Source organism: Tupaia chinensis, unplaced genomic scaffold (genome assembly GCF_000334495.1).
Source record: "Tupaia chinensis unplaced genomic scaffold, TupChi_1.0 Scaffold141165_1, whole genome shotgun sequence".
NCBI classification, from domain to species: Eukaryota; Metazoa; Chordata; class Mammalia; order Scandentia; family Tupaiidae; genus Tupaia; species Tupaia belangeri.
The window spans coordinates 1,995,567-2,018,656 of NW_006201028.1; the positions used below are offsets into that span (position 1 = coordinate 1,995,567).

Sequence of the window (23,090 nt, forward strand, 5' to 3'; positions counted from 1 at the left end):
CTCTCTTTCTCTCTCTAACTCTCTGCTCAAATTAAAATAAATAGATAAAGTTAATTAATTCTTTTTAAAAAGCACTACATATTTACACAATCTGTGTGTATATATAAATTTTTATTAAAAATATTTATGCTTTTAATATAGAGTAAAAAAGGTCTAGAAGGTTGAACTTCAAGTCCTTTGGGGTCACATGACTGTAGCTGATATATACATAAAAATATACATACATCTAGAGAAAAACAATGTTCTAAAATGATTACAGTTGTACTATTTTTATATTAATAACAAAATAACAAAATGTTTAAAATTTTTAAAAAGTAAAAAGGGGCTGGTCCCTTAGGCCGGGAACCACATGGACAACTGCAGTTTAAATTCCAGCACCTGTGGCTTGAAAAACATGCTGTGTGCAAGTGAATGCGTACCTCAAATCCTGACCCAGCACAAAAATGGAGGAAAAGGGATTGAGGCATGGCACCACCCTATACCTCTTTCTCTTGTTCTCTCTGACTAGTGCATGTGCCCTCTGTCAATTTAAAACAAAAAACAAAAAGGACCCTAAACTTTTAGCACAGTACCAAGAACATGAAAAGGATTCACTTTATTGAATATAAACCCCAACAATCTTTCTGTCTGCACCCTTTGTGCCTGCATTGTCCTTTTCCTTTCCCCATCCTAAGTCTTAGCTCTTGTTTAAAAATGTCCACTGATTCTTTTTTTTTTTTTTAACTTTCATCTACATTTATTTTATGCTGACTTTATTCTCCTGCCATAATTTTTTTTTTCTTCAGTTTCTTCTGGGATATCTTTTTCTTCTGTGCAACTTCCTCTTCCGGTTTAGGAGCAATTTGCTCCTTTTGAGTGAGGATCATCTCGATGTGGCAGGGGGAGCTCATGTGTGGGTTAATCCGGCCATGAGCTCTGTATGTATGACAGCGCATCTCTGGTGCCTTGTTCACCTGAATGCGCTCAATGACCAGAGAACCTACATCTAACCCCTTAAGTTCAGCACTACTCTGCATTTTTAAGCATTGCAGCAAAAATTCAGCACTCTTTTTGGGCCACCGACCTTGTTCAGCCCCACTGTTTAGCCTAGGCACATCTGCCAACTCCACCATTGTAACGACGAAATGGCACACACTGCTTCTGTAAAGTGACATCCTTCAGATACTTGGTAGCTTTTCAGATATGCATACCCTTGATGGCCTGGGCAGTTTCATGAGTGTTCTTAAAGTGAACACGAAGATTTGAACCTCTTGACTTGCATGACTTTGTGGGATTCTCTGGGTCAAGTGAATAGCGAACCATTTCAAAGATCACCTCAGGCCACTAACGAGAAGAGGAAGGGTCCACTGATTCTTTTAAACTCTGTTAAGACTTATTTCAGTTGTCCAGTCTTCAATTGTACCTACTTAATTGAACAGGACTTCAGAATGTTTGTGTTCTGTCTCCCAAACTAGATTTTTTAAAAGAAGTATTTATTATTGTTATTATTTTAAATTTTGCTATAGTACGGTATACACACCCACCAGAGAGAGAGAGAAAGAGGAAACAAGTTGCCAGGTTTGGGACTTGAACTGCGTGCAGTAGGCCATGTGGGAATCTAGGGCCCTTAAACACCATGTAACCTGTTGGCCCCCAAGTTAGATTTTAAGCCCACTAAAATGAAGAAATATATCTTATGACTTCTGTTTTTCCCTCTTCATCCCTCATTTTACCTTCCCGAATTACCCTCGATTCTCCTCTTTCATGAATGTTTGTTTGCTGACATGTCAGATATGTTTTACCTGAGAACTGCAAAACTATCATTGGGTCATAAAGATGTATATAGACATATTAAAATAACTTTAAAAGAAATACAACTAAGTGAAGAACCCAGATTCGTTTTTTTATTTTTAGATAGGCCACTAACATCAACATCAAATCTATCATATTTTACTCGTTACTTAAAAAAAAAATCTAGGGTTGCACTGCCGAGTGAATAATCTGAGGAACATGTTACGAAAGATTAATGCCAAAGTTTTGCTTGTGATTATTGACAGTTACTGTATCTTGGAAAGAAAACAGAGCCAAAATTTTTGGAGTTGCACAATTATACTTTGGATGGTGCATGTCTCATAAGTACCTCCTCTTTAAGCTTCCAAATCATGTGTCATAGTATATTTGGTATGAAGTAATTCACACTAAACGAGAATTAAAAGATCTATTTTGAACTGATGACATGATCCAAAAATAAAAGAAAAACACATTCTTTAAAAAGGACATAGCTAAATAGTTCATGCCAAAAATGAGAACAACCTTACTAATGACCCAGAAATGAACATCTTTGGGGGTTTAACTTCTTTTTCCCAAATTCTACCTCATCATTTGTACCCTCTTTCGGTTCAAGCCCAAAAGAAATGAACTTTTTTGCCCAGCACAGAAAAGATATCTTGGGACCAGCAGTTAACGTAATGGCTATGTTGCTGGACTCCCATGTATCTGACCGTGGTTCGCGTCCTGGACCCGGTGGCTTGAAACTCATGCTGGGCACGTGGGTGTGTGTGCCCAAGACCCCGAGAGGAGAATGGAGGAGAGGGGATTGCAGCGTGGCCATCCCCCCAGGGGGTGATTTCTCACTTTCTGTCTCTCTGGCAAGCACGTGTGCCCTACAGCAAAAAAAAATCAAAAAAAAAAAAAAAAAACCAACCACTGAAAAAAAAAAAAAAAAAAAAAAAACAACCCTCCAAAAAAAAAAAAAAACCAGAAACGATATCTTACAACTCAGGATAGTCCCTACTACCTAAGTACAATAACATAAAAGATAAAATTCTCACAATTAATTTACATTTTCATAATCTTAGAAAAACTTACATGAAACAGACTCTGAACTTCTAAAAGTTTATAGTAAAAACTAAACAAATTACAATTTTTGGATCACTTAAAATAGGAAGTGGGAGAAAATTTGAGTTAAAAAGAGAAATAATTTTTTAAAATACTGATTCAAAATGTATAAAACTTCAGATCTTGGCTTCTAATATTCTCTACTCAAAGGAGCCAAGGCTGATTTCAAGGCTGTGACAGGGAAAAAGTAAGATAAACCTGGACCAGCTTGTTACAGCAGAAAGTTAAAAACTGCTTTTAAAAAAGAATGATGAGGGTCAGCAGGTTGTGTGCTGGTTATAAGCGCTGGACTCCCACGTGACTAATTGCGGTTTAGGTCCTGGACCTGGTGGCTTGCTTTCTCACGTTTCCCCACCCCCATTAGCATACCTGCCCTATAGCAAAATTTTAAAAGAAAATAATAACAACAATAAATAGAGTTAAATAAATATTTTTTTAAAAAAAAAAAGAAGGATGAGGTCTTGTCATGGAACACAGGAACCAGTCTGAGGGGTGCCTACTTGCCAAATATGGGACAATTTGTGCATTAAAATAATAAAAACCATTAGTGAATTATATACTACTAATGGAAAATCTGTAAGTCCATAGCTCTGACAACTGACGAGAAGGAGGAACTCTTGCTTACAGTAAAATATCAACTGATGACTGATAATAGAGAAGGAGTATGAAATTTGAAATATTCTGCAACCAACATAATCAAAATTGGCACAGACACAAATCACCAGTTCATGTAAAATCCAGAACAGTATGGCAGATTAGTACTGTGGTAGAATATTTGCGCAGCCTTAAAGTGTCTTCCTACAGCTGCTCAGTAGGTGCCAGTGAAAAAATACAACTCTACAGTGGGGAAATCTGATATTTACCTGATGAGGTTACCAGAATGAACAGCATCAATGAGGGCATACAAATATTCTGTATCAACTGAATGTGTACCCTCAGAAGGATAGGCACCCTCGGAAGAAATGCACTTTGGTAGTATTCCAATTGCTGATACACACATAAATCTAATGATGAGAGACATCAGAAACACAAACTAAGAAATATTCTATTAAAAGAGGCAGAGATGGGCAGAGAGAGACTGGTCAATGTGTACGAAGGCAGACAGAAGGTGTTCTATTGCACAGTAGGGTGACTCCGATGAACAATTCTGTATTATATGTTTCAAAATATCTAGAAGAGAGGGCATTGAATGTTCTCGCCATAAAGAAATGATAAATGTATGAGGTGATGGACACGCTAAATATCCTAAATACTCTAATTTGATGATTATACAATATATACATGTATCAATTACCACACTCTGCCCATAAATATGTATAATTATTAAATGTCAATTAAAATTTTAAATCTAGTGAGGGAAAAAAAGAGAGGTGGGAACTTATTCAAAAATGTCAATGTCAGAAGACAAATAAAGGCTGCGCAGGAATTCCACCTAAAAAGAGACAAAAGAGAAATGACAAAAGCAAAATAATGGAGGCAGCAGGTGGTGGGGGAGTTAAGGCACTGGACTCCCTCTTGGCTGACTGCGGTATGAGACCTGGATCTGGAGGCTTGAAAATCACATTAGGCGCGTGTGTGTACACATGCCCAAAATCCTAGGAGGAGGGATTGTGGCGAGGCCATCCACCATTGGGGTGATTTCTCATTTCCCCCTCATAGTCTCTGTCTTTCTATGGCAAGTACACACACTCTATGGCAAAAATAAATAAATAAATAAATAGAAATAAAATAAAAACAATAAATGCAATATCAACAGTATGTGCTAGATCTTGCACTGGATGTAAAAAGGGCAGGGCACTATAAAGGATACTATTAGGTCAAATGCCGAAATTAAAATATAGATGGTAAATTAAAGTACTATAGCGATATTAAATCCCTGAGGTTGATTAGTGCTAATGTAATGTTTATATTCTTTTGAAATATACACTAAAGAATTTAGGGTAAAGGAAGACTATACATGCAGGTTTCCTCTGAAATTGCTCAGGAAAAAAAGGTGTGTGTGTGTGTGTGTGTGTGTGTGTGTGTGTTTGTGTGTGTTGTAGAGGGAAGGGAAGAGACAGGGTAAGAGAGGAAAAGAGTGAAGAGGGAGAGAGTGAAGAGGGAGAGAGTGAAGAGGGAGAGATTGAAGAGGGAGAGAGTGAAGAGAGGGAGAGAGGAAGAGAGGGAGAGAAAAGCCTCAACTAAATCAATGGTCAAAATAAAAATAGGGAAACAAGGTAAAGTACATATAACTGTCTACACTATTCTTGCAACGTTTCTGTATGTTTCAAATTATTTCCAAATCACAAATTTGAAAACTACTTTCAAATCCTTAGGATATCTTTCTGAGCACCTGCTACTATGTCCTCATGTGCTGACTTTCAGTCAGAGAGAAGAGGGGTGAGTTATGAAGAAGGGAGGGAGAACCTAAATAATTGTAGCTAGTTTCTTTTTTTTTTTTTTTTGGAGAGGTTTTTGCCATAGGGCGCGTGCGCTCGCCAGAAAGACAGAGAGACATAGAGACAGAAAGTGAGAAATCACCCCCCAGGGGGAATGGTCACGCCGCAATCCCTTCTCCTCCATTCTCCTCTCGGGATCTTGGGCACGCACGCACACGTGCCCGGCGTGAGTTTTAAGCCACCAGGTCCAGGACACAAACCGTGGTCGACTACATGGGAGTCCAGCGACATAGCTATTACGCTAACTGCTAGTTCCCAATAATTGTAGCTAGTTTCTTTAGATAATTCTAGGGGGCTGTGACTCTTCAAATACCTCAAGAATGTGGAGCTAACAGAAAATACTGCATTCTTAGTGTTAACTTAAAGATCAATAATAGAACTAAAAGGTCACCTAAAAAAGATAGAATGGGATTGGCACTAGAAAACATTCTATAACTTATTTATTTAAAAAATGTATTTATTTAATTAAATTAATTAATTTTATTTTTTAAAGTTTATTATAGGGCAGATGCACTTGCCAGAGAGAGAGAGGGACTGACTGACTGACTGCTGACTAGGTTCAGGACTCAAACCACAGTTGACCATGTAAAAGTCCAGTGCCTTAACCACCATGTCACCTGCTGGCCCCACGTAACTTATTTAGACTGACCTGATCAAGTGGGAAATTTGATAAGCTATTTTATGGCAACATCCATTCCAACACTATCCAGGGCCGAGGAAACGAGAGTCATAGACCTTTTAAGTTTCTGTCCCCATTGACAACAGAATCCCTAATTACAAACAGAAGCAACAGGCTATGTCTGATAGCTATTAAATATTTTACATCTACTTTTCCTTAGTTTGATTCTGCAATCAAAAGCCTTTGGATTTTCATACAGTTTCCCACAAAGATCTAACAATGAAAGAGTATTTGATCATGCAGATAATTCATATTTAGTCCTATGTACTCTCTTCACATTTCACTGGAAATTAAACTAGAATGCTTTTTTTTTTTAGAGAGATTTTTGCTACAGAGCAGGTTCACTTGCCAGAGAAACAGGGAGAGACAGAGAGCAAGAGAAATCACCCCGAAGGTGGATGGCCTTGCCACAATCCCTTCTCCTGGGATTTTAAGTCTCACATGGCAATCCATTCTCCTCTGTTCTCCTCTCGGGATTTTGGGCACACACGCATAAGCATGTGAGATTAAGCCACCAAGTCCAGGACTTGAACAGTCAACTCAGTGGGAGTCCAGCAACTTAACCATTATGCCATCTGCTGGTCCAAGCAAGCTGCTTTTAATACAAAAATATAATGAACTTGGATAATGTAAGTCTGAACAATGAAAGGTAATGTATCTCCTATTGTAATGAAACATCAGATTTCTGCATCCAGAAAATTCAGATCTTGGAGTTTAACAATCAGTCAAAACAACAGATGCTCCTTTGTGAGGCCATTTCAAAAAGCAAGCTGATCTTTCCCCCCCAGCATTGATATTCACTCCTCTATATATAGCAGAAACTACAGTAGATAATGTAAACTGGCTCATGTAACATCCTCCGAACCCCTTCATAGTTTCCTTCTTGTACCAGAGAGCTTGGAAGGCAAAACAAATGCTCACCACCACCACTATCACAAAAAAAAAAAAAAAAAATCCTAGGTTTTTCTGACTCCCATGAAATCTGACATCCACCAAGGAAACAAGCCATGTGAGACTTTAAAGCAGAAGTGAGCAGTGTGAGATGGCCGCTACTCATACCAGATATTCTAGAGCAACTACAGTGAATGTTACACTGTCTGAGACCCGGAGTGAGTGTGGTTTCATGAGAATAGCCCCAATATGCTTGTTCCTATATCCAGAATTGGCTCCCTACTTATTATCCCTCACCCCTGAAATTCCCTAAGTGGCTCAGTACTTGTCATAGGTCCTTTAGATTTAAATTAGATAAAGTAGACCAGGTATCTGAAAGTAGAACCTCAACCACTACTCTGATAGAGCAAGTATTTTAAATTTCTATAGTTCCATTGTAGTTTCTTTTTATGTTGATAACACTACCACTAAGAATAAAGGAGTTAACAGCTGTTTGAGTGCTTAAATGACAATGTCAAAGAGTCATAAAATTTACAAACATTCCAATGAAATGCTTTGTGTTCTGTAAAGACCTCTTTGGAAAAAGACAGGCAGAGGAAAAAAATCACAGGTTCACCAGGAAAGGAAACTAATATCAATAAACCAATTTACAAATACAGCATTGGAAATATTCTCATTATAGTCAATATCTTAAAAGAGGAAAATTAAACCTGGAAAGTAAATTTTCCTTGTTTCACTTTCCAACATTAAACTTTTAAAACAGCCCATAAAACTTAAATTTGTTGTTTAAAATATGTTTAAATTTACATTTCATCATTATATTAGGTTATCAGAAAAGGAGGTATTTTTCTGTTTTTCTACGCAAAAAATAAGACATGACTATTTTTTTGAAAAATTATTTTATTTAACTTTATTTATTTATTTTAATTTGAACACAGAGGGACAGAGTAAGAGAGAGGGAAAGAGAGAAATCAAGCCGCCAGGTCCAGGACTTGAACTGCAGTTGGCCACGTGGGAATCCAGCATACTTAACTACCATGCCACCTGCTGACCCTGAGTCATGACTTTTCTGACAACCCAATACATCTCTATAGCACATGACGTGGTTTTTCAATGCATGCATATAATACACGTCAATCAAATCAAGAATATTAGCATATACGTCATTTTCAACAGAGATTTTTTTTTAACAGAGAATATTCTTTAAGTCAAACTTGCAGTTTTAACAAAAACAAATATGATATAAAAGATTCCTAAATGTTGTTCCTTTGACTATACTTTAGATAGAAATGATTTTGTACCTGAAGATTGATCTCTGCCTCGTAGAAGGTTAGGCATGAGCAATAATGCCGATCTGAGTCAATGTCTGTCAGAACCACCACAAAGAATGTTGGCTGCTTCCTCTCTTTGGACAGCTGCCACCCACCAGGCTGACAAAACTAAATGGGATAGAAAAAAATATTATTATGTTTAAGTATAATGAAAATTATTATTCATTAATTTCTGAGAAACATTAAAACATTCTCACATTTTTAATTTCTATCTGATGTGGCATGTCATTTCGGATAACAGCAAAAATTCATGTACAGATTCATGATTTAGAAAATTTTCACCAATGTGCATACACGTTTTCTGAAGACAACCTAAATTTTTCACAGATGACACTAAGATGTAAAATGACATTTTTAGGAACACTGCACCAAATGAAGACTTTTCCCCAAATATGAGAACAAATCATGCAGCAAAACAAATTCAAAATAATGTACAAAGTATGTATTACTTATGAAAAACAAAATTATTTTAAATTTCCTCAAGAATCTAAGAGTCTTCAATTCAGTATAATGAAAGGACATCTTGTTCACCAAGATGTAGGCTTGGCAATTTCTTTTTAGATAAAACACCAAAGGCATGATCCATGAATGAAGTAACTGATAAGCTGGATTTCATTAAAATGAAAAGTTGGGGATAGCGGGACCAGCAGTTGGTGTAATGGCTATGTCGCTGGACTCCCACATAGTTGACCATGATTTGAGTCCCGGATCGGTGGCTTAAACTCACACTGGGCACGTGTGCATGCATGCACAAGATCCCAAGAGGAGAATGGAGGAGAGGGGATTGTGGTATGGCCATCCTCCCTTAGGGGTGATTTCTCGCTTTCTCTCTCTCTGTCTCTGTCTTTCAGGTGAGCACAGGTGCCCTACAGCAAAAAATCTCTCCAAAAAAAAGAAAAAGAAATACCTCTGGCACTCCCCCTCTTTCTGTCTCCTTTCCTCTCTCTCTCAAAGTGAATACATATTTTTTTCCCAAGACTTTCAACCACACTCAAATTTATATCTTACTGAGTCATGTTTTACTGTGTAACCTTTAAATTAAAATTAAACGTGTCCCTTTAAAAAGAAAAGAAAAAGCCTTTAAGAAAATTCCTTCTTCTAATAGAGAATAATAAACACATACCATCCAGAAGGAAGTTTAGATAGTAAAATCTCCTTAATCACTTAAATAGCATCTTTTACCTCAGTTTACATTACAACAGGAATTCTGAGATTAAAAAAAAGTATTAACCTTAAAACTTATGGGAAATTCCAAGGAGCATTTTTCAGATTCATTAAGTACTTCTTCAAAATACAGCTTAACATGAGCACAACTAAGATAGTAATGGTATCTTGTGGTGGGCCTGCTCATATTTTTACTAAAATTATTCAAAAAAAGGTTGCGAGTGAGAATGAGACACTGGCTGCACATGAGATCCTTTATTTCACACACCAATGGTAGCTGCAAAGAGGAATTATTTAAGGCCCAGTGGCAGTGGTGCAGGCAGTGTGGGCACCGGTGGGTAAAGTCAGAAGCCATATGAATAAGGCTGGGTTTGGTTCCTGAGTATACCTGAACATGCCAGGTGCTCCCATGACCCTGGCTGGCTGCAGTGGTAGGGGCAGGATCATGGCATGAAGGGCCTAACAAGGCTGTCTCTGTGTGTGTGCGGGGTGCATGTGTGTGTGTACACACATGCATGCATGCGTATACATTTGTCTCTTATATGAAGGAAATATTTTTAAAAAACATTTTATACTATGCATTTAAAATATCATTAGAATTATACTTGTGTGCTGGGAAAACTATTTTGCATGCTGTAATACTATAAACTGATTTGGGACAGCAGGTGGCATGGTGGCTAAGGGTGCGTGACCCCCACATGGCCAAGTGCAATTCAAGTCTTGGACCTGGTAGTTTGCTTTCTTTCTGTCTCTCTCTTTCTCCCTCCCCCTCTGGTCAAATTAAAATAAATAAGTAAATAAAAAAGAACTTGTACTTGGAAAAATAACAAAAAGAAACTAAATAGTGATTGTATAAAATATATATGTTTAAAATTTATTTGTACATACTGTAATGATATACAGTGATTAAATGTATAATATATATGCAATTAAAAATAAATACAAAATAAAGAATTACACTTTAGGGAAAATTGTGCAGTCTGTGTTCTCAAAAGAAATATATTAATATTGAGAAAAGAAACAAATTAATAGCTTACACAACTGAGGTGATAAAAATTTCTGTAAAATTTTTTTACTTTTCAAAGAATGAAAAGAAATGGCCCGGGACCAGCAGGTGACATGGTGGTTAAGGTGCTGGACTTCCACAAGGCGAACTGTAGTTCGAATCCCAGACCCAGCACCTTGAAATGTAACCATGCAACCATGCCTAGCATGTCCTCATTTGCCTGGAAACCAGTCCTGGGTCTTCTACGCTGCTTCCAGCTCTCAAGTGGTATTGTTGGTGCTCCTCTATGGCTGGGCCTGTTTTGGGAAACATTAAAAGTAACTATTTTCCAAAAACTCCCTTCTATAATGTTCCAGTTTCAAGAATTTATTCAGGGGACCAGCAGGTAGCGTAATGGCTATGTCGCTGGACACCCATGTAGTCGACAGTGGTTCAAGTCCTGGACCCGGTGGCTTAAACTCACGCCGGGCGTGTGTGCATGCGTGTCCCAGATCCCGAGAGTAGAATGGAGGAGAAGGGATTGCGGCTTGGCTATCCCCCTGGGGGGTGATTTCTCGCTTTCTATCTCTCTGTCTCTGTCTTTCTGGCAAGCGCACACGCCCTATAGCAAAAACCTCTCAAAAAAAAAAAAAAAGAAAGAAAAAGAATTCATTCAGGTGCCAACAGATCACATGGAGGTTAAGGTGGCTGGATCCCACATGGCTGACTGGGTGGTTTGAGTTCTGGACCTGGCAGAAACATGCTGGCACATGTGCGTGCATGCCCAAAATCCTGAAAGAAGAATGAAGGAGAAGGGATTGTGTGTGGCCATCCCCACTGAGGGATGACTTCTCACTTTCCTTCTCTCTTTCTTTGTCTCTCTCTAGAAAGTGCACATGCCCTATGGCAAAAACCTAAAAAAAATTTTAAATGGCCCTAACATGTAGTTAAATGTTTGCTTTTCGAATACAGAAGCCATAAGATTCAAGCAATAATGGAATTTGAAGTATTAGGAACTGATAGCGCTATTTCAGAAGTACTGCTCTAGGCTTTGAATTTGAACTATAATAATGCTAGCTGGTTCAAGCATTTCAATTTTTAACTAAAAGTGTGTTGAGGAAGTAATAAACAATGAGGGAGTGGTCACTACCATTCTTGAACCTGGGCTAGAGTCACATTTCTGACAGGAATGTGCTAGAATGTTTAGACAGCTGGAAACGGAGTAGTCACTAAAAGATAGTAAGCAGAACGATAAGCACTAAACAAACAGGATAAAATCAAGATTCTGCTCTCCCTAGTGTCTTTATTGGCAACGAGAAAAAAATGCTATCACAGGTGCAAAATCTAAAATGTTTAGAAACTGGCTGTCAAAACTGACCTACATTCTGCTCTCCTTCCTTCAAGCCACTGAGAAAACACATCTATCTCGAGTGAAATAATAATACCACATAAGCTGAAAAGTAGTATTTTCATACATAGACGACCGTGTATAAAACAATTTATGTTTTTGACAACTCTTGTCCACCTTGACTTCATCATTTCACACAGATCAGACCCATAAAAATTCTGTGACGTCTCTGGGAATATCCAATAAACAGATTACTTTTCAGGACATTATCTGAAAAGGGGTATTTGTTCATCTCCAGTTTTCTTAAAGACTGTGGTATAACCTGAAAGCAAATGATGCTTCAAGGCTACAACGCTAAAGCTCGACATTGCTAACCGCCACACATTAATACATTACAAACATCAACTTTGTTTACTTGTGTATTTAATTGCCCATATGTATGAAGTAGACTACTTGCAAGTAGGCCAGCCACGTGCAAACAAGAGATAAATGCTAATAATCACTTATATTTGTAAAACACCTTGGGACCAACAGATAGCATAACTCCCATGTTGCCAAACTCCAATGTAGTCGACGATTCAAGTCCCAGACCTAAAGGCTTAAACTCATGACAGGCGCATGTGTGTGCATGCCTAAGATCCCGAGAGGAGAATAGAGAAGGGATTGCGGTATGGCCACCCCCCTGGGGGGTGATTTCTCGCTTTCTATCTCTCTGTTTTTCTCTGTCTTTCTGGCGTGTGCACGTGCCCTATAGCAAAAACCTCTCCAAAACGAATAAACAAACAAACAAAACACCTTTATGTGACTGTAGCTCACAAGACTCATTTTATCAACTATGAAATCAAGGCTATGAGACCTTAAGGTGATATAACTAGTGTGTGATACTGACAGGACCAGAATCCTAATCTCTGCATCTCTAGGAACTTTGTCCTTTCACTGTCGAATTATCTTTATATATCACCTTATAAATATTATCTTAACTTAAACCAAAAACAAAAGAAAATGAATTAAATTTTGTAACAGGCAAAATTTCTTTGCAACCATTTACCTCTGGGTGTGTGTGCGCACATGTATATATATTTTTATGTAAAAGAAAACATACCTTATATACAGTTACAAGTCTTACTTTTCTCCACTTACTATAACAAACATTTTCCCATGTACTTACATATTTCTTTAAGTTTATTTAATATTTTGTAAGTGAGAGAGACAGAGTGTTAAGCGAGTATCCCCAACAGGGTCCCAGCCTGGCTACCCACCCCTGGCCACAGCCAACCCTGGATAATGGGGATGCACATGCCTGAGACACTCAGGGAGGTCTCTGGACTTGAACCCAGAACTCTCCCATGTGGGTCCCCTTCACAGAGCAACGTGTTCTTCTACTGTGTCACCAGCTAGTTCCTTTTTTTTTTTTTTTGAGAGGTTTTCGCTATAGGGCGTGTGTGCTTGCCAGACAGACAGAGAGAGACAGAGAGACAGAAAGTGAGAAATCACCCCCCCCAGGGGGGATGGTCACGTCGCAATCCCTTCTCCTCCCAGGATCTTGAGCACGCACGCACACGCGCCCAGCGTGAGTTTTAAGCGACCGGGTCTGGGACGTGAACCGCAGTCAACTATGTGGGAGTCCAGTGACATAGCCATTACGCTAACTGCTGGTTCCCACCAGCCAGTTCTTTTATGTATCCCTGACAAAATTATCTTTAGTAACTGAATATATGATTATATAGGTATACATAAAGTACCATAACTTAACTGATTTCGTATTATCAGTTGTTTAAGATATTTTACAATTTGTTTTCATAACTGATGTTGAAATAAGCATCATATTACATAAGTCTTTCTGGAGCTGTCTCATTATTTTCTTAGGGAAATAGAACTGATTTTGTAAGGTATACACAAGTTGAGCACAAGTATGTTTAACTGCCCTTGAATTCCCTTCTAAGGGTTAGGTAGCCCCAAGATTATTGTTTTGCTGAAAAAATTTCTAAAGACAACAAAAAAGAAGTGATACAAAGAACTGTTATTATAAACTATATTCTGACTACAGAAAAGCTGATTTGTGAAAAAAGTAATAGAAACTTTAGGAGACTGAACTCCATGTCAAACCAGCCCAGGGCATGTCATGTGCACTCTATACTTTACATAGATATTTTTCTTTTCTTTTCTTTTTAAGAAAGAGATTTTTGCCATGGGGCACGTGCTCACCACAGAAACACAGAGAAAGTGAGAAACTGCCCCTCTCCCGCAAGGGGGATGGCCATGATGCAATCCCTTTTTCTCTATTTTCCTCTCAGAATTTTGGACATGCACACACACGGACCTGGCATGAGTTTTAAGCTCCCACTGCCAGTTCTAGGACTCAAATCATGGCTGACAACATGCTAGTCCAGTGACATAACCACTATACCATTTGCTGGTCCATATATAGATTTTTTTAAAAATAGTATTATATTAAATCAGGCAATGATCTGACAATAAAAAAGCTGCTTATGGAATACTGTTATGTTAAACTTTACTTACAAAAAAATATACGCTCCATGAATTTGCGTGTCATCCTTGCACAGGAGCCATGCTAATCTTCTCTGTGTCATTCCAATTTTAGTATATGTGTTGCCAAAGCAAGCACTTTATGTATAGATATTTTTCAAGGTTCTCAGAAAATATAGTGGGCATTAGACTGTGAAAGAGAAGCCAATTTATAAAAACTAGGGTCCAGCAAGTGGCGTGGTGGTTAAAGTGCCCACATGGCGGATCGCGACTTGAATGCTGAACCTGGTGACCTAAAAACCATGCCAGGTGCATGTCCATGTGCCCGAGATCCTAGGAGGAGAAGAAATTCTGGCATGGCCATCCCCTGGGGGGGGGGGGTGATTTCTCACTTTCCCTTTCACTCTCTCTCTATGGAGAGTGCACATGCCCTACGGCAAAAACCTTATTTAAAAAAAAAAGCTATAGAAGCTACCCAATGTTTTGTTACTATAGAGTAATGAATGCTATGTGCCCAATTTTGGTGGGCAGTTTTTGGTGAACTATTCGGTTGTTGAAAATGTCATGATGTGTTTTTGCATACAAAATATGTCATGACTTTTCCAATGACCCAATATTAAAAGAGATTTCCAAAACCATTTGCTTAAAATAAAACTCTATTTAAGTGGGTCACATTTACTGCTTTTAGTAAAATTATATTCAGGTTATTTTATTACTGCTGCGCAACACAGCAATGTCCTCATCTTAGTATAATAAAACTGTCATCATGTGTAAAATATTGACTGTCTGCCTAGAGAATCCAAGCAAACTGACTAAACACTTGGACTTAATAAACATTCAGCTAGGTAGGCAGATAAAAGAACATGTAAAAATTAGTAGTTTTCTTTGGTACCAGGAATAAGCAATTTGAAAAAAGATCCTGTACTCAAAGCCACAAAAGAAAAAATTATTATTATTTTTTTATTTTTGGAGAGTTTTTTGCTATAGGGCACTTGCGCTTGCCAGAAAGATAGAGAGAGACAGAGAGACAGAAAGCAAAAAATCACCCCCCCAGGGGGGATGGCCAAGCCGCAATCCCTTCTCCTCCATTTTCCTCTCAGGATCTTGGGCATGCATGCACATGCGCTAGGCGTGAATTTAAGCCACTGGGTCTGGGACTCAACTGTGGTCCAGCAAACTCAAACTGGGAGTCCAGCAACATAGCCATTCTGACAACTGTTGGTCCCTATTATTACTTTTTAGCTTGCTCTGAGGCTGGTGCACTTGCCCCAGACACAGGGAGAGAGAGAAACAGAAAGCATCCCCATGGGTGATGACTACACCTCAATCCTCTCTCCTCCACTCTCCTCTCCAGACTCTGAGCACACATACACATAAAGTATTACAAGTAACTGAACTGCTTCTCTGAACACAGCTCAATAAGATTTATAGGAATACAAAATATCCACCATCCAACAAGATAAAATTCACAAAGTTAGGTAAGCAAATTAATAGACATGTGATTAACAGGCACACAAAGAAATAGGGTAACACAACACTTATTAAGGAGGATAATCTACTGAAAATGCCCAAGAACTGATAGAGATATTAGAATTAGAATAAAGACAAGGAAAGAGTTATTATAACTGATTCCCATTATGCTGAAAAGGTTAAAGAAATGAAAACATAAAAAGACCCAAATCATATGTCTAAAAATAAAAACTACCATGTCTACAATAATAAATGTACCAAATAGTATTCAGAACAGATTAGATGCTGCAGAAAAAAAATCAGTAAATTCATGCCATTAAAAATCATCTAAAATAGCCCCAGTCAGGTGACATGGTGGTTAAGGCAACCAGATCCCACATGGCCAACTACACTGAGTCTCAGATGTAGTGGCTTGAAAAATACACTGGCTGTGTGTGCGTGTGTACCCAAAATCCCAAGAGGAGAGTGGAGGGAATGTAGTACAGTCATCCCTCCTGGGGGATGCTTTTTTACTTTCTTTCTTTCCCTGTCTCTCTTGGCAAGCACATGTACCCTGTGACAAATTGGAAAGAAAAATCTAAAATAAAACACATGGAGAAAAATCAAATCCCCCAAAATAAAACAGGCATCAGTGGGCTGGCAGGTGACGTGGAGGTTAAGGCACCAGATCCTGCATAGCCAACTCTGTGGTTTGAGTACTGGATCCAGTGGCTTGAAAATCATACCAGGTACATGTGCATGTATGTTCAAGATCCCAAGAGGAGAATGGAAAAGAAGGGACTGCTGTGTTGTCATCGCTCCCCTAGGGGGTAATCTCTCTCTCTCTCCCTGCCCCCACCTCTGGCAAGCACACACTACCTATAGCAAAAACTAAACAAACAAAATAAACAATGATCAGTGAAGCTGTCTAAACAAAACACTGCTTACTGACCTATTTATTCCGTCATACCCACACCTAGTCCCGCTACACACACAAATACAAATACCCTAAAAAGAGAAGGATGGAAAACAGGTATACTATGCTAACATTAACCAAAAGAAAGTTCCAGTGTCTATATTAGTATCAGTGTAGGTTTCAGAACAAAGCAGGTTGACAGGATCAGAGAATGTTAACAGAAACAAAGATGATATTTTTATATGTGATACATGGGCCAATTCATTAAAGAGACATAAAATTCTAAATTTTCCTTTTTTTTTTTAAGTTTTGCCATAGGGTATGTGACAGAGAGGGAATGTTTGAGAAATCGTCCCCCAGAGGGGATGGCCATGCTGTAATCTCTTCTCCTTCTTTTTCCTCCTGGGATTTTTGGGTACACATGTACATGCACCTGATGTGAATTTCAAGCCACTAGGTCCAGGACTCAAACCACAACCAGCCATGTGGGAGTCCAACACCTTCACCATCACACCACAGGATGGAGAAACAGAAGAGGCTGTGGCATGACAATGCACCACTGTGGGAGTGGGGTGCTTTTTCTGTCTCTGCCTCTCTCTCTCTGGTAAGTGAACATGCCTTCTGATAATTAAAAATATATAGAGATCTTTAGGGGACTGAAAAACGTGCTGGATGCATGTGTGTACATGGCCCAGATCCAAGAAGAGTGGAGGAAAAGAGATTGAGGCATGGTCATCCTCCTTTGGGGCTACTTTCTCTCCCTCCCACCCCTCTCTGGCAAGCTAACGGGTTCTATAGCAAAACAAACAAACAAACAAACAAACACCACCCAGATACTTTAATTACATAAAACAAATCTGACAGAACTGCAAGAAAATAAAGAAACAAATCTCAAAAATTTCAAAATGCTCTCTTGATAATTGATAGAGGAAGTAGATAGAACAATGGTAAGGCTATAGAAGATCTCTAAACAAATACAATCAACTTGATCTATTTGATGTTTACAGAACATTCCACACACAACAGCAGGCTATATATATTCTTCTCAGGTACATCAGAATCTTACCACATGAGACCACATATTGGGCATAGTAAATTTCAATAAACTTAAAATAATTTGAAACATAAAAAATATTTTCTCCTACCACAGGGAATTAAATTAAATTAAATTACAAATTAGTAACAGAAAGATCTCTGGAAAATGACTGACATTTGGAAAGTAGTAATACATGAATCAAAGAAGAAATCAAAGGGGAAATTAGAATTCTAAATTATATGAAAATAAACACAATCTAATAGAATTTATGAAATGCTACTAAAGCAGTATTTAAGGGAAAATTTATAGCACTAATTCTCTTAAAACAGAAAAGAAAGGTCTCAACTCAGATTCCACTCTGGGAAATCTGATAAAAAAGACAAAATTAAATTCTAAGTGCACAGGGGAAAAAAGAGGAATAATATGGATCTAAACATAAATCACTGATTGGAAAACAAACAAAGTGGGGGGGGTGGGTGGGAATGAAAGCAAAAGCTAATTCTTTGAAAAGATAAAACAACTTGGGGACCAGCAGGTGGCGTGGTGGTTAAGGTACTGGATACTCCCACATGGCCGACCACAGTTTAAGTCCTGGACTTGGTGGCTTGCTTTCCCACTTTCTCTCCCTCTCTCGCTCTGTCTCGCTCTGGTCAATTTAAAATAAATGAATGAATAAATTTAAAAATTTAAAAAAGAAAGATAAAACAACTTGATAAGCTTCTAGCCAGGTTGATCACAAAGAGAAGACAAAAATTGCTATTAGAAATGAGAGAGATGATTTAGGGGACCAGCAGTTAGTGTAATGGCTATGTCGCTGGACTCCCACATAGTTGACTGTGGTTCGCGTCCCAGACCCGGTGGCTTAAAACTCACGCCGGGCGCATGTGCGTGTGTGCCCAAGATCCCAAGAGGAGAATGGAGGAGAAGGGATTGCGGTGTGGCCATCCCCCCTGGGGGGTGATATCTCACTTTCTATCTCTCTGTCTCTCTCTGTCTTTCGGGCGAGTGCACGTGCCCTATAGCAAAACACCTCTCAAAGAAAAAAAAAAAAAAAAGAAATGAGAGAGATGATTTCACTAGAGAATCTACAGGTTAAAAGATCATAAAGCATAAAGGAATATTATTAATAACTTCATGCAAATAAACCAGTGTCAAATGTCCTGCAAATTAATGAGTATTTGAATAAATCTATAGCTCCAATGCAATCCCTTTCCGAATGTCAAGGAGGGTGTTTTCTGGGGTCAGGAGGTGCTAGAAATTTTAAAACTGAATTTAAAATTCCAATGGAAACATAAATGACCTAGAATAGCTAAAAACAGCTCTGAAAAGGATAAAACTGGAGAAGTAGCAGTACTTGATTTTAAGAATTGTGATAAAGCCAGAGTAACAAAAACTCAAATCAAAACAAACAAAACCGAAACACTCATCATAGTATCAGAGTAAAGAAATTTAAATAGGTCAATGATTAAAAAAAAAAGGAGCCCAGAAATAAAGCCATACAAAAGGACAACTAATCCTCTCCCATTAATGGGAAACTTTAACGCTTGCTCAAAGTAAGTGTAAATATTATTAGGCATTCTATAAGCAGGGATTAATTAGAAAGCAACATGAGAATAATGGAGAAGGTCTCCATGCAGAAAAAATGCTCCCAGTAAACTGGGTTCCCTGATGTAAGGCTGCCTGCAAGTTATCTTCAATTACAACGCCAGCATAACACTCACACAGCTAAATTTTACTCTAAAAGTATTCATACAGGATTAAGTGCTTCTTCAAGTGATTTTAAGGATAAATCATCGGCAATTGAGCTCTGATTACAACATACCCTTTCTAATCTTTAGACACCTGTCCTGGGGAATGAATCACTAGAGTTTGGGAACTTTTGGACAGCTCATCTTACTAGGATTCTTCTACTTAGTGCTATTTCCTAAAGCCTCATTTGAGGCTCAGGAGAAACAGTATCCCTTTTTCTATTTGAATCCACCAAGGTCCAGGCCTCTAGCCAGTGGTCTTACATACCACTGGTCTGATTATTTCAGCCATTTTCAGAGCTGTGTCTTTAGAAATAATGTTTTCCAATAATTTCCTCTCCAATTTTCTCATTATTAAGGCTCCAGAACTATAGTTAAGACTTGGGACACTAGAATGAAACAGATTTACATTAAAATTTCAGTACTACAATTTATTTAGCTATGCGGACTGTCTGAAACCATTTTCAAATCTCTAAAATGGAAATACATTGATCTGTTTATGTGGTTTTTATAAACATAAAATGTTTAACATAGTAGCTAACAAAGACTAAACATTTGATAAATACCAGCTGTTACTACTATCATTACCACTACTGATTATTTTTAAAATTTTAAACAAATAATGAGTGGATGTGTTTTTATTGTTAAAAATCCAAACAATGCAGAAGTTGGTAGGAAAAACATTCAAGTTCTTACTGTCCGATCCAATGATATGGGCATTCTACCTTTCACCTCCAGACATTTTCATCATTATTAATAGCTTTATGTGCTTCCTTTCAAATACTGTTGCATAGATTCACATACACATGTGTGTACATAAATATTTAGGCTTAAGTTGATGGTGATGTCTTTCCACTCTGTCTCCTAGAATAGACTGTGTGGGATGTTGGACTCTGTAGAGATAAATTCTCAGACTTTCATTTGACTGCCATGGCCAATAACTAGTTCTTATTTTCTGGGGAGCTATTCTCTTTGCCTACCACTTCGGACTCTTCTCCATAAGGTCTCAAAGGAAAAGGTAATGTTCCACAGCTTTCTGAAGCATAAAGACTGACAGGAGAAGGAGTCTCCGAGACACTAGCATTAGCTTCTTCATTCTTGCTTGATTGAGAGAGTCTTTACTAAGGTTTTCTTGGTTACTAGCAACGCAGCAGAGATCCAAATGAAGATTTTCAACTTGGCCATAAAGCTCAGTCACATAGTTGCAACTCTTCACACACTTTTGCTTCACAGTCTCTAGACGGCTTAAGTCTAGCCTCTTTACTCTGTTCCTAGACTCAGAGCAAGCCTCTGTTTGGGATAACTTCTGGCTCAGGAATGAGGGCTTTTCTTAGAGATGTGATCTTGGTCTCAAAAGCAGGCAGAGTGATATATGGTAATGAGGAAGGTGTTTGGGACACCCAGTTTCTAACCGACAGCTTGAAAAATGAGGGTGGCTTGGGAGAGACAGAAGACGCAAAGGCAGAGTCTTTCCTGTTGATGGGAAACCAGGACTTGGCAGGAGGGGTTTAAATAGAGAAGGTGAGAGTATTTGAAGAAAAAGGGAGGTCTCCAGCACAGCTTGGAGCACAAACAGCAGATGATGGCAAGGAAATGGATGGGCTGCTCTTTACCCTGGGGGCTTTGGCAGGGTACTCTACTGCTACTCAGTGTTACTGTGCCAGCTCTCGTTGCTTTTTTCTTCTGAGAAGCCCAACCCACTATGGTAAGTTTATCTCCTCTTGACTTCTCCTCTAGTCCTCTATTCATACACCAGATTTTAGCATATTTTCATCAGAGCAGGTAGCGATCTTTGTGGAGTCAGATGGACACCAGCACGCAGATGTGACTTCTTAAGAATGACCCAGGAGCACAGTAGGAGACTGCCAAGGTGTGGAGACCTTCCAGACATAGGCAGCTTTATCACTTGAACCACTGACTAAAAACTGGTCACCTGAACTAAGACTGGATTTTACATAAAAGGTAGAGGTCTAGCGTCCACTGAAGATAGTCATTGGAGAAGTCTTTAATCCAGTCATATTGAACATGTAGATGTTGTCATCCATGCAACTAGCAAATAAAGTAGAGCCAGTGAAATCCCAAACCAGACTTGAGTATCCTAGTTCCCGAGTCCTGTTACCTGGGTAAAAGAGAGACTTAGATGCTATTGGGTTCTTGTCGATAAGCAGTGTAATTTTTGCGTAAATCCCATACCTCGATTATCCAATCCACAGATCCTCCTGAGACTACTGTATTCTCATCTTGAAAGACAACCACACTAACACTCTGTTGGAAATCCACAGAAGGTGCAAGTCCTTTTGAATTCTGTTTCTTTTTTGGTTTTGAAGGGGTTTGCTTGTCTGAGGTATTTATTGTGAGCTCCACTGATTTGATTCACTTGCCTGTAAAACCCATCTTTTTTGTGACATCTAGTGTCCCAGACCATGATGTTGCTGTGTCTTCCACCTACACACCTACATATATCTTATATAGTCTCCAGGGTAGAGATTTATTATATTTAGACTGTAGTTACTAAAGCTAAAATTTTACAAAGCTTCTAAGAAAAGACGAATCATACCATAAAGGCTTTCTATATCTTAAATTAAAGTTTCAGTGAGTACAGAGAGCTGACATTTCAAAACCTTTGAGGCAGAAGAAATCTCACTTTTTCTGCCATTTAAGAGTGAAAAATACTCATGTATTTCTCAAGAACCAATTATAGATGAACTTTTAATTAAAAAAATTAAATGGTCATAAGAATTCCTCCGTTTTTAAGAACAAATTAAACATTGAGTATGTAAGAAACAAGGTGAGTCCCATTTCAATTCCTCTTCCTTTCTGGTAAACGACAAACATTGGAATTTTACTAATTTCCTGGATAATAAATACAAGGAATGCTATCATTTGGGGCTTTTCCACACATAGTTCCTTTATCATGTTCTCTAAAAAACAACCAGTGAAATCTCATTTTCAACTGACTCTTTCAAAAGACCTATACATAATGTGGGCTGAGCAACCCTGAGTATTTTATTGGGGTTGCTATGAATATGAAAATGCTTAGAATAGTGCCTACTTATATCAATAGGAAGTGCTCAATAAAGGTTATTTTAAGAAAAATAAAACAGGCTTTTAAATACAGTGAGTTATCTCCTCATAAAGTTGCAATAAATTTAAATTATTTTAATTTTAAATGGTTAAATTAATTATAAATTGCAGTTAAGAAAGAATAATTTCTCTAACAAATGTTTACAAGGAAAATCAAAAGAAGAAACTAAAGATTAAAAAATATTTTAGAAATCTATCAATCAAATGCTTAGATGGTCTTTGTTTAGATGCTAATTCAAATAAACCAACTATGAGAAAACAATAAAAGAGCAATATATACAAATACACAAATAGGTAAATATAAAAACTGTGGATATTGGTGATATTAAAGAGTTAATTTTTAGCATGATAATAATTATGATAATGACTGTATTAAAAATACAAGAGTTCTTGGGGCTGGCAGATGGCGTGGTGGCTAAGGAGGCTGGACTCCCACATGGCTGACCACAGTTTGAGTCCTAGACCTGGTAGTTTGCTTTCTCACTTTCCTTCTCTCCCTGATCAACTTTTAAAAAACAAAATAAAATAGGGCAAAGGGCGGAGGGGCCCTGCGCCGGCCCACACAGCCCGGCTGTGGGCCCCGCCACCCCCGGGACCGCGCCAAGCGAGGCAGCGGCGGGGGGGGGGGGCCCCCCCCCGGGGGGGGGGGGCGGGGGG

At 38.3% G+C, this 23,090-nt stretch overlaps 1 protein-coding gene, 1 non-coding gene and 1 pseudogene across 4 annotated transcripts in view; all 3 read right to left on the reverse strand.

Moving 5' to 3' along the window:
• Positions 1 to 23,090, reverse strand: part of SBF2 (SET binding factor 2) — a gene marked incomplete at its 5' end in the record, with an annotated part of 353,908 nt that overhangs the window by 255,886 nt on the left and 74,932 nt on the right. For all 3 annotated transcript variants that reach the window (XM_014581887.1, XM_014581886.1, XM_014581888.2), the window contains 1 exon segment: positions 8,187 to 8,324. In XM_014581887.1, coding sequence (XP_014437373.1) covers positions 8,187 to 8,324 — 138 coding nt within the window.
• LOC114004998 (U6 spliceosomal RNA) lies at positions 14,233 to 14,339 on the reverse strand. Its single transcript, XR_003546939.1, has one exon. It is a non-coding gene; the product is annotated as a U6 spliceosomal RNA (small nuclear RNA).
• LOC102468413 (denticleless protein homolog pseudogene) overlaps positions 20,180 to 23,090 on the reverse strand; it is a 7,461-nt pseudogene continuing 4,550 nt past the window's right edge.